The sequence below is a fragment of the Mycteria americana genome, chromosome 9, assembly GCF_035582795.1.
Source record: "Mycteria americana isolate JAX WOST 10 ecotype Jacksonville Zoo and Gardens chromosome 9, USCA_MyAme_1.0, whole genome shotgun sequence".
Taxonomy (NCBI): Eukaryota; Metazoa; Chordata; class Aves; order Ciconiiformes; family Ciconiidae; genus Mycteria; species Mycteria americana.
The window spans coordinates 26,184,538-26,196,670 of NC_134373.1; the positions used below are offsets into that span (position 1 = coordinate 26,184,538).

A 12,133-nucleotide genomic window follows, 5' to 3' on the forward strand; every position below is an offset into this window, starting at 1 on the left:
CTGTGTGGGAGGGTGCTGGGACAAGTGTGGGTGAGCTCTGGGCTCTGCTACCTGGCTGCTGTGTGCATCAACAGGCTCAACCTTATTCCCCTACTTCCCTGTGGTCCTTACACCTTCTGCTAACCAGGTGATGTGTCCCTAGCCCAAGGGGCCCGCTGGCCTCTTCCGCTGGCTCTGGAAAGAGCGCGCTGGAGCTGTTCCCCTGCAGCCCCCTCGCCCCATGGGCAGGGGAAGGGGAAGCTGGGGTGGGAGGTCTGGCCAGACCTGCCTGGGCTGATCCCTGCTCTCCCTTGCAGACCGCCTGCAGACAGAGCCCTTCCAGGAGGAGGCGTTTCAGCAGAACTTCATGGCTGAGGTAAGGAGCGGTGCAAGTCCTCCCTCCTTCGGCAAAGGGGTGGTGGGGAGCCGGCGCCAGCAGCCGCAGTGTGAGGTGTGCCGGGCTGGATGGGGGCACTGGTGGGGATGGCTGGACTTGCCTGGAGAAGGGTAATGCCCACTGGCTCTCCCATGGCCCTGCTTGTGTCCTTACACCTTGTGTGCAGGGCGAGCAGAGCTGGGGGCATGCCTGGCATGGCTGGATGGGGACGTGGCACTGTATTTTGTCACCCTCTGGCCACTGCCTGGCTGCTGGGAGTTGCTGGGAGTGCGAGCTGGGCTGGCTGCTCCACGGGAGCGTGTCATCGCTGGGGCATCCTCACCTGCCTCCCACACTTGCCACGGACCTGAAACACCGATGCTGATGGCAGGCAGGGAGCAGGTGAATGAGGAGAAGCCATCTGCTCCTTTTGGCTCATCTACTGCTTTTAGGGGTGGCTTTGCAGTGGCGCATTGTGGGGACAAGTGCCTTTCAGCCTGTTATCTGTGCTGTGCCCACCGATCTCCCCTTGGCACGCTCGGCTCTAGAATCAGACATGTGCTTTGCAGAAACTGGGGCTGGAAGGAGAGAGTCTTTCCTCTGATCCTTTTTCATTACTGGAAATAATCACGGAAGCACTAAAATGATTCAAACCAATGTGGCAAGATCAGAAACAACTGATGCCCATAGATGCAAAGACTCAGCACGCTTCTGAGTGTTCCTGTGCTCGCTGTGAAGGCGCAGGAGTGGGAAGCAGCGGTGTCTGCTGGGGACCAGGGAGTCAGCCAGGGTGTCCGTGGTGTGACACAAGCTTTGAGAGGACGTCGCTTTGTGAGACACATGCTGATGCTCTTGCACAGCCAGCAATAAATCATCTGCAGAGTTTCTAAAAATTAGAGACGATCCCTCTTTTATATGAGAGGCATTGCATCCAGCGCAGGCAACTTTCGTTTCCCCACGGTTATGATGGATAGGGATGAATTCACTGCTGGACTGCAACTTGGAGGTTGCCTAGGGACCGATGATCATGACCAGATTACATTCACCCTGGGCAAAGAAAGGACATTCCTAAACAGTAATTTATATCCTTCATGCTTTGAAAGGGCTAATTTCCCAAAGCAGGGGGAAAATTATGAGTGAAATCAGCTTGGAGGAAGCATTTAGATAGAAAAATGTGAATGAAAATGGTGAGCTCTTTCAGAAGAATTTCAGAAGCCACAAAAAGCCACAATTCCACAATCAAGAAAGAGGGCAGCGCTGGCTGAGAGCCCGTTCTGGTTCAGCGGCAAAGTGAAGGCAGCAATTAGAAATAAAAGAGCAGTTTATAACAAATGGGAGAGCGGGAGTAGATAGCAATCAATATAAATTAGAAATTATGAAGTGTAGAAAATGGATAACAGAAGCTAAAGACATCAGGGAAAAATCATGGCGAAGGACAGAAGGAAAGGCTTTTATTTAGTGTAGTAGCAGAAAACCCCAAGCTCCCAGCAACGGGATAAGCTTATTAGTAGACGGAGGTGGTAAAATGATTGATACTGGAGCAGACATGGCAGAAGCAGTCGGTAAATGTTTCGGTGCTGTTGCTGGAAGGATGCAGGCAGATGTGCCAGGATCGGGGGATGATGAAGCATGTCTTTGTCCAAGGGTCAGCTGAACAACATCTGCTAAAGATGAACGTCAGGCTTGAAACTCAGAGTCCTCCAAGAGCTGGTAGGGTGTGGGGCATGGGGGAAGGTGCTCAGTGGTGCTGGGCAGCTGCTGGGGCGGCAGGGTGGGCAGAAGGGGAGCAATGCACAAAGCTGTGCAAAAGCAGCTGGTGGGAAGCTCATCCGGCAGAGACTTAAAAGATGGGGGGGCAATTGGTGCTGTGTGCCCGGTGTTGGTGCTCCGGGAACAGCCCAGGAGCAACATCTTGGGGCCAGAGCACCAGATGGGGAATGGGAGGGTTTGGAGATGCTCCCCCTCTGCATGCCCTGGCAGCCAGGTCCGAGCATCGGCCGCGAGGGAGAGGCTGGTGGAGGGGTGCAGTTGTGCGTTCAGTCTGCCTGCGGAGGTCTGTCCTCTCTGCATTCATCCCATTGCTTTACAAACCAGCTGATGACGCTTTTAGCCCATGTACCATCCCACGGCAATGAGCCATGAGATGCGAGCAGCTGCTGCCTTTGGTTTGAACGTGGTACCCCGTCGTTCCTCCTGATGCCTCCTAGGTCTTGTGTTAGTGAGGAACACCAAACATGGCTTTGCAGCTCTCCACCACCAAATCTGGCTGTTCACCCCAGTCTCCCCTCTCTTCCTGCAGCAGAAGGGTGGGCTGGATGATCTCGTTGTCTCTGGGCAGGTATTTCAGAGCCCCTGGGCAATTTTGTACTCCACTTCTCAGCTCCAAAAAGGAGCAGCAAGAGGGGCTGGGGTCCCTTGAGACATGCCACGGGAAGCCAGGAACGCTGCGACCCACTCCCGTGTCTGGTTTTTCAAAAAGACGCCGGACAATCAGCGCGGAGTCGCAGGAATGAATTGAGGGCTGGGGAATGAGCCCGGCATTGAGAGACTTGGAAGGGAAGAGCTCCGTCTAGTTTATCAGGGAGAAAATTGAGAGGCGCCTTGATTACAGTGCGTGAGGGTCTTTACAAGGAGAAAATGCTGGTTAGTGAAGAGCTCTCTTTAATCTCGTGGAGAGCAGCAGAGCACGAGCCAGGCACCCAGAGCTGGAGCCAGGCAATTTGGAGCTAGGACGGAGGCACTTGAGTTTGCTCCTGCGGGCGATTAGTGATCGGGGCACGCTCCCAAGGGCAGCGGTTGATCCTCCATCTCTTGATGTCTCCAAAAGTGGGCTGGGAGCCCACCTGGAAGAAGACCAATTTGCTGGGCTCGGTCTCGGGATGTGCGTGGTTGAACGTCAGTGGGCAGGAGGTCAGGAAGAGAGGTCTGATGGTCCTTCCAGCCTCTCCCTCTGGGAAACGGGGCTTCAGGTTGTGGATGTTTGGTAGCGGTAAGCACCTCCTGGCTGGAAGGGGGCTGCGATGGTGTGGCGCAGGGCTGGTGGGATGTGGGAAAGCACTCCACGGCTTCGCTCGCTTCCCAAACCTTTGCTGCATCCCCCATGGAGAGGAAAGGACCTGCCAGTCCCCCAGGGCAGAGCTGCACAGGGACGCTCCTGCCTCTCGGCTTAAACGTGCCCTTTCCCTGGGCTTGTGTGCACTCGGCTGTCCAGGGCATTTTAACTAATCATGGGGAGTTTTCCAGCAAAGCCCTGGGAATATTTATACGTTTAGGAAACGACGCTTTCACACACGCAGTTTTTGGCAAGGGTTCACTGCTGAGCAGCTGCCTGGGCTTGGGCAGAGCTGGAGGGAGAGCGGCGGCCGCGTGCGAGCCGAGGCAAAGCCGGCAGCTTTTATTGGCAAGCCCAGGGGTTCACGCCATGAGAGGAAAGAGCAGGCGGCTGGAGAGAGCTCAGCACCCTGGGGCTGCCCCAGCACCCTTCCCAGCAGCCTAGGACCCAGCAGGTCAGGGGTATTTTGTCCCCAGGTGTCCCTTTGGGTTGCAGATGTGACCCCACGGGGCAGCGTGGGGTGCCTACCCATGGGTTTTGAGAGCTTGCCCAGGCCTGGCTATGGTCGGCGTTTCGTGATGTAGCTTCTGCCGGAGCCCGTGGCCCGGCTCTGCGAGGGGGACAGGGTCCGGGGGTCCATGCGGTGCCGTGCCCTCTGCCCCAGGCAGGGCAGGGACAGGTACGCCGGGGACAAACTCACTGATACCATCGGTGCAAATAGAGCCCCCGTGCCCCAGGATGCTTCGCCCTGCGTATTTTTATCTGCCGCGGCCAGCACGCACGGGGGCGGCTGCTCCGTGCCTCCGCAAACCGAGCGCGGCACCTCGGCAAACAGGACGCAGCGGGTTCACGGCTCGACCCCGGGGCCCGGCGAGGAGGAGGAGGAGGATGTGCCATCAAAACAAGCAATGCCGGAGAGGAAGATAAACAAACAGGCGGCTTCCAGTGCGGCCCTGGCCGAGGGCGAGCGGGAGCCCCTAGCCGGGGCTGGCGGCAGTGCCGGTGGCGGTGCTGGCTGACGTCAGGGCGCCCAGGGGTCAGCGTCCCTCTTATTGTTCCCCACCGGGGCTGGGACAGGGGCCAGGCGCCCGTCCCCCTCCCACGAGGGGACACGGGCCAGCGGGGCAGGTGGAGGGCAGCCGGAGCGCCCGCTGGAGCCACCGGCCATCGCTGCCCCAGGGTCCGGCCGGGCACCTGCCTGCGCACTGCCTGCCTCCAGCGCCCTGCCTCTGCTTTTTAACAGGCGCTAAAAATAAGCCCCGGGGAGCGGAGCTGCCGTGGTCTGGCCGAGGGCGAAGGCGGCGGTGGGCCGCGCGTTTTGCAGGGCGGGGACGGCATCCCTCAAACCCGCGCCAGCCCGGTGTGGTGGGGAGGAAGCGGCCCTTTGGCTCCTTCCAACGAGGGATGTTTTTAATTAGCGCAAGGTAGCTGCGGCTTTGCAGCTGCGACCGGGCCAGAGTGGGGCCGCAGCGTGGGCGCGACATGGGCTGCTCGCACGCAGGTTGCACGGCCTGGGGAAGATGATGCCGCTGTGGGTGCTCGGCCGGGCTGGGCTCCCTCGGCACGGGGCTGGGGAAGAAGCCGGCGGCCGCGGCGTCGTTGCTAGCAGGGCTGAGCGGTGCAAAAGTTGCAAGGCCCTGAGCAGGCTGGCTTAGGGCAGAGGTGGCAGCATGGGGCTGGCTTTTGGGGATGCTCGGATGAGCGGAGCAAGCTCTTGTGTGCAGCCAAGCATCTGTGCTGTGCTCGTCCAGTGAGACCCATGGGTGCCTGTGTCCTGTTCTGGATTGGGGCTGCTTGTGGGGTCCTTGCTTCATTCCTGAACAAGCCTTGGTCGCCCCATCTCATTGCTGCCCTGGGGTCCAGGTCCCATGCTAGAAACGTGGTGGGCTGCGGCCGTGCTCAGGGGAGCAGGGCACACACTGCCCTGCACACACGTGTACGCAAGGAGCTGCACGCTGCTGCAGTCAGGAGGAGCAGAGGGTCACTCGTGCTCAGCGTGAGCGTGTGTGCAAGAGCACGAGTGTGCGCACAAGAGCAGGAGCGTGCATGCCGGTACTGACGGGTGCAAGGGGCAGAGTGCCACGTCCGATGGCTGAAGGGGATGGGGGCCGGGGGCCAGCGCTTTGTGCCCACAGTGGGGTATTTGGGAAGGAGCACAGGTGCTCTTCACTGCGTGGGGACTGACCGCTGCATGGGCACCGGCCCCCCCGCGGTGTTTGCCATGGAGGCGTGTGGCGGGCGGCGCTGCAGCGTTATTTATTTATTTGCTGAGGCCCGATCGGGTGAGGGGGGCCTGGCCAGGGCATGCTTTCTTGGCCACCGCCAGTAGCCACAGGCTGCTTGCACGAGCAGTGAGTCAGTGGAGCTGCAGGCTGCTAAAACCAGACTTGGCACGGGCACCCCGGGGCAGCAGCCTGCCCAAAATAGTGCCCAGACCGCAGGCAAGGAGCAAGCCCCCAGCAGCCGGGCTGGGGCTGGGCTGGCCATGATTGCTCCAGCCCTTGCATCTGCTGGGGACGGGGACGTGCCGCAGCAGCAGCGGCTGCTGTCCCGGGAGCCCCGTGGGGATGCTCCTGCTGGGGATGTGGGGCCCAATCCCCTGTGACTGCGGCCGTGCCTGGCCGCGGCTCTGGCACTGCCACCGTGGAGAATGGGGCACCTGGGCCAGGTACAGGCAGCTGCCTGCTTGGTCCCTGCCCCACTTCAGCCCAGCATCACCTGGTGGCTGGTTTGGGGATGGAGGGATGCCATCACAGCCACCCTCCCCAGGCACCGTACGGCCCTTGGCTCTGCCGTGGCATGTGGTCTGGCACGTGCAGGGAACCCTCTTTTGCAGTTGGAATCTTCCTCATCCTCTCCGTGCCATGCCGTGCCGTGCCGGCTGCCGCTGCAAGCAAGCAGAGGGGCGTCACCGGCCGTCTGGCAGAAGGGGCCAGACCCTGCTCCTGCCGGAGAGGCCCCAGCCCGTGCATGGGCACCGGCTGCGCGGTGCTGCCGAGGAGCAGCTCAGCTCGGGGGATGATTGATCTCGTGTCAGCAAGCGGTGGTTTGAGCCAGTGCCAGGCCTCAGCTCAAACGGGAGCATTGAAGGGGGAGAGCCCCTTCCCCCTCCGGAAAGCGGAGCAGCGATCCCCCCACCGCCGCCCTCGGCCTCGCTCCCACATCTTGGGCATAATTGGCCCCGCGGCCGCAGGCAGCTGCCCGGCCCTGGGGAGCGCGCAGGGGGCACCGGGGAGCGCGCAGGCATCTGGGGTCCCAGCCTTGCCAGGCTGAGCTTGCTGGGGCTGTGTTTGGGTTAGAGGAGGGCAAAGGGGGGATGTGGGGACGGCTGGCGGGGGGAAGGTGCGGGGCACGGTCTGCCCCTCGCTGCTGCGCCCCGCAGCCGCCTGTCCTGGCCCTTCGGCTCAGGATGTGGCAGCGGCTCCTACAAGCAAAGGACCTTTTGGGGAGGAGAACAAGGTGGACTTTGATGGGGCTCTAAAGGCACTGCTCTGTGTCAGCAAGGGACGTGGCGGCTTCTCCGTCCCCAGCTGATGGGGTCTGGACCGGGGCGTTGCCATCCCCGCCAGCTCTGCCGGCCACGGGCAGGGCAGAGGAGCGGTGCTGCCTGCACCCCCGGTGCTGCCTTCCCCAGCTTCCTGCACCCCCGCTGTGCCCGAAACGGGCTGCCAGGTTTATTCACCATGTCTCTCATGTCCTGAGCCCTTCCCCAGCTCGCCCCATACCCCCAGCTGTGCCCCTTCTCCCGTGACATCCACAGGCAGCTTTTTTCGGTGTTTCTGAGAGCTGCTCCCTCCCTATCCCTCGAGCCAATGCCCAGTTGTGCCAGCCCATGCAGAGGTGGTACTGAACAGCTGGACACATCTGGGCAGGCAGCAGCACCCGGGGAGGGGTTGCTCTGCACCCCAGGGGGCACAGCCATCGGATTCCTGAGGCTGCCTGCTCCCACTCCACTCGGACTTTCGCATCCTATGTATCCGTGTAAGGAAACAGGGCCATTCATGTATTTCTCTCTCTATTTATACCTCTCCCTTTCCGTATTTAGTGTGTGCGCAGGCAGAGGGGGCAGTGAACGCCAGGGCCACTGATGTTCTTGGCTCCAGCGCCGGCTGGAATTTCGTCCTGGAATGTATCCTGAACCGCTCTGAAAACACGAATAAATCTCTGTGTGTTGTGTGCATGTGTGTACACAAATATATAGACAACGTATAGACACGGAGCCGTATAGGGCATTTCTGAGCTTTGCTATTTAAAGGAAGGGGTAGTTAGAGGGCTCTTGGCGAGGCGAACACCTCTGGATCAAAGGGACGCAGGGTGCTCTGCTGGCAGCCAGGCACCTTGGGAGATAGGTGGCCCTTGTTTTGAGGACAAAACAAGGGAGTCCAGGGAGCTGAAGCCATGCCGTTGGTGACATACCCAAGGCAGCATGCCCAGCCAGCCCTGAGCAGTGCTCTGATCCCCTGCGGGCTGCATTTCGTGGAGGTCTCTACACCCTGGTCTCCAGTTTCCCAGTGAGAGCCCCAGAGAGCCGGCTCCTGTGCTGCTGACACAGCCTGCTGTGCAGCCAGATGCAGTAGGGCAAGGATATCAGCCCCTCTGGGGCACGGGGTGGTCCAGGGCTTCTGGAGGGTCAGGGGTTGCCTCCTGAACATCAACCGATGCTCACGGCTGTCGAGGAAGGACGATGACGTGGAAAAGGAGAAAAGAGATGTTGGGTAGCAGGTCACAAGCAAGTGCTGGGCTGGGCATCTCCTTGGGATGCTGGAGCATCTGGTGCTCACGGCTGTCTGGGAAAGATGATGAAAAGGGTAAAAAACAGAAATTGGGTACCAGATCCCAAACAGGATGCTCAGCCATGCCAGGAGGGCAACTCCTTGGGAGGCACTGGCAGCTGCCTTGCTGGGGATGCTGGATGAGGCCCCGGCAGGAGCACTGCTGGGCCTCCCAGCACCCCTTGGCCAGAGAGCGGGTGCCCTATCTAGCCCAGCTCAGGGTCACGCCAGCTTCTTGTCTGCCAGGTGCTGAAAAACCTAATATTTTGGGCTGAAAATGCCCACGTTTGGTCTCTGGCCAAAGGCGATGTGTTTGTGGGTGGGGGAAATTGGAGCAAATTCCTGCTGCGAGTCCTGCACGTGTGCGCGGGCGTGCGGATAGGGGAAATACAGTTTTCCTTTTGAAAAAAAGCCCCGCTTATTTTTATACAGAACTCCAGAAGGGCTGAAGGTGGAAACTTGGCCTGTCAGCAGCTGTCACAGGGGAGCGGGTCCCTGCCTGAGTTTGGGGGGAAACCACAGCTGGGTGTTAATGGGACTGTTAATGAATTAATGTTGGCTGCTGGGGGCCGGGGGGGAGCCTGGCTTGGCGGGGCATGCGCGCAGGGAGCCCTGCCCGGCACACGGGCTCCGGCTCCCGGCATGGCTGCAGAAAGCCCCAGCGCTGGGATCCATGCGCCTGGGGAGATGTGAGCCTCCCCTTCCAGTCGTGTCTTGCTCTCCGGGTTGTGGAAACGCTTGGAAATGTGTCCCCGTTGTGGAGGAGAGGGTCCCAAACCAGAGAGCACGCATGCAGCCAGCATGGGTGTGTTATCTTTTGGCTGTGGGCATCTGCTGCCTGAGCTGGTGGTATTGCTTAATGCTGGGTCTCCTCAGCTGCCGAAACCAAATCTTTAAAGCAATTTAAAGAAAACAGCAGGGAAGTGAAATCCCCCCAGGTTTATTTATGGGTTGGAGAGCTTGTGCTGCTCAGTCAGTGCAACATCTGCAGCAGCGCTGGTCTCTGCATGGCACTGCCCGTCTGCAGCCCTTCTTGGGGTTATTTCTCTTGCTGTCTCCCCCAAAATGTGGAGGAGCACCCATTGAATGGGGTGAGCTCAGCCATGCCCCATGCTGCGGGCTCAGTAGTATGTTTGCACAGCTTTCACACCTGGCTTGCTGGGGACAGCTCTGGAGGAGGAGGAGGTCGTGCTAACACGCTCACCCGATGCCAGCATGGTAGGGGTGTGGTGGGGCTGAGGAATAGCACCGTAACCTGGTTGGACTAGAAATGAGAGGGAAAATGCGGAGAGGATCTGGGAAAGAGAAAGCAAATTCTTCTCCATGGGGCTCTCCTGCTGCGTTCGGCTTCAGGCTCTGAGTGAGACCTCGGCCACGGGGAAGCCTGTGGCATCTCCTGTTTCACCCTCTGGCCCCAGACAGCTGTTGAACCAAGGGGAAAGGGTGACCATCCTGAGGGAGGGATGACCGTGCCAAGGAAGGGATGACAATGTCAAAGAAGGGATGACCATGCTGAGGAAGGAAAGACCACACCGAGGAAGGGATGGCCATGCTGGGGAAGGGAAGACCATGCTGAAGTAGGGATGACCATGCCCAGCATGGGACTGTGGACAGGCTCCTCAACAGAAGATGCTGTTATGGATGGAGACAGAGCCTCCTCCTCTGCTGGGAGGAAGGCTGGAAGAGCCTGAGCTCTGGGGAGCTCTGCTTGCTCCCCAGGGTTGCTGTGCTTGCACCCAGGCTGCAGATGCTCTTCCAGCTCCGGTGTTGGGTGTCTGTAGGTGGGTGCAGACAGACCCTCACCTCAGTAAGGAAACCCCTCTGGGCTGTCAGACCCAGTACCTTTCCCGGGACCCTGTGCTGGCCCTTTGGGGTCAAGCTCCAAGTGTGCAGCCATTGACTGCTGCCCAGTGCCGAACCCGACCGGTGGGGCTGAGGACCTGGGGAGGGCAGTGCCTGGGCTCCTCTCACAGCCCTGCTCCTTGCACGGGTGGGCTCTACACAACCGGCCCCCCATGCTGGAGAAGGTCCTTCAGAGGATCCCAAAGCCCAGCTTGGAGGGGCTCTGAGGCTCCTCTGTGCCCAGCCGCCAGCTCTTGGGAACCGGCTCTGGCTCCGCTGGGCCCAGAGCCCTTCCCAACCCCATCCCAGACAGACGGATATCCCAAAACCCACTGGTCCCAGGGGCCGCCGCTCTGGGTCCCTCTGGCTGAATGAGGTGGTGTGCGTGTGCCCAGACTGTCCCCTCCTGTGACTGTACAGTACACACGGCTAAATATATGTCTGTGCAGATACAGGAACTCAGAGGGGCTGAGTGATGCTCCCTTTCTATACCTCTTTTCATGGGGAGAGCTAATGAGATTCATGTCATTAAAGGGCTGATGTTTTGTGGGATGGGAGCCTTTTAAACGGGATGTGTCCTGGCTTAGTCATGGCAAATATTTACCAAAAAAAAAAAAAGAGAAAGAAAAAAAAGGGACATACCGTATAAAATTAGAGTTCTGAAAATAGTATTTAGAGCAAGTGAGAGAGAGGAACCTAAAACAGAAAATACAGCCCAGTCTGTTCAGGAGTGAGGGGAAAAAGAGAGAGTGAGGGGAAAAAAAAAAAAGCCAGAGATAAAACGAGAGAAACCTCGGCAGTAAAAACAGCATCTTGGTAAATAGACTATTAAAAAATTCTGACCTGCTTTATGGCTTTCTTGGCTGCCGTTCAGCTGTGCTGCCCTGGCCGGCACGGAGGGAAGGTAGCAGGAGCCGGCGTCTGTGTGGATGCTCAGAGCCCCGGGACGCGGCTCCCCCCCCGCGCAGCCACGCGGGGCGTTAAATTTAGCCACATAATGATGGCCCTGAGGAGGCAGCCTTTTGTAGCCACACTGTAATTACTGCCTCGCTTATAAATTTTATTTTTCTTATTATGTTTCCTCCTCCTCCTCCGCTGGGGAAGGGGTGGGGGGGGGTCTCCCACACCCCCATCAAACCCGCAGCTCTCTGGGGAGCGGGGGGGTACTGCTGCAGGGATGGAGCAGGTCCACGGGACGGGGGGGGGAAGGTGGGAATCGCTGCCCAAGCCCAGCGCTGCCCTGTGCCGCTCCCCTGCCCCGATACGGGGCTCAGCCCCGCATTTGGGGATGGGGGAGGCATTGAGCTAACCCTACCATGGTAGGGTCCCCACAGCCCAAAGGGTGGCTGTCTTGGCCCCCCCGAGCCTTAGCATCGCCCTCTCAGGGTGCTTCGGAGATGGGCTTCTGCAGGCAGCACCAGGGGGTCTCTGGCAGGGCTGCCAGCCCACGGCACAGCCAGGCTGGGGAGGCAGCCGCGACCCCCACCAGATGCCAGGAGCGGCTGTCCGGCCCCGCTCAGTGGGTCACTGCTCCTGCTCCTGCTCCTCGCGGAGGAGGGAAAGGCAAAAAGGGCGAGGGCTGGCCCCGGCCCCCTCCTCCTGCCAGGAGCAGGGCAGAGGGGACGGCTCCTCTCGGAGCCGGTGCAAGTGGGGGACAGCTTCAGGCCGGGCAAGAACGTGCCAGAAAAGGTCTCGTTCCCCTCTTGTTTTCCCAAAACAAAGGAAGCAGCCTTGCATTGCTGGAAGTCGCGTGCTCAGGCTGTGCGGGCTTGTTATCATCCGATAACCCGGCGACCCGGGAGCTGCCCTGCTCCTCACCCGTCGAGCCCACACTACGGGATGCGAACAGCTTCCGCATGAGCTGCCCTTTGCAGAGATCCGTTTTCCGCTTCCCGGGCTGGAGGGGGGACAGTGGCGGGTGCTGCCGCGGTGGCCCTGGCCGGCCCCAGGCTCACCATGTGCCATGCACCGTGTGCCCGGCGGGGACCTGCCCGCGCAGGTGATGGTGGATGGTGAGAGCAAAGATATGCAGAGGTGGCAGGTGCCTTGGCGTGGCCCAGGTGCTGCCATCCCGTGCGGGGTGTGGAAGGAGATTTGGGGCTCTGCTGTATC

The 12,133-nt window shown here is 59.8% G+C and overlaps 2 protein-coding genes across 3 annotated transcripts in view; both read left to right on the forward strand.

The window, feature by feature from the left end:
* The window catches only part of ABCB6 (ATP binding cassette subfamily B member 6 (LAN blood group)), a 139,735-nt gene that overhangs the window by 49,201 nt on the left and 78,401 nt on the right, over positions 1 to 12,133 (forward strand). The window lies entirely within an intron of this gene.
* NHEJ1 (non-homologous end joining factor 1) overlaps positions 1 to 12,133 on the forward strand; it is a 45,538-nt gene that overhangs the window by 5,413 nt on the left and 27,992 nt on the right. For both annotated transcript variants that reach the window (XM_075511492.1, XM_075511491.1), the window contains exon 5: positions 297 to 355. In XM_075511492.1, the coding sequence (XP_075367607.1) occupies positions 297 to 355 (59 nt within the window). The remainder of the gene's footprint in view (positions 1 to 296; positions 356 to 12,133) is intronic.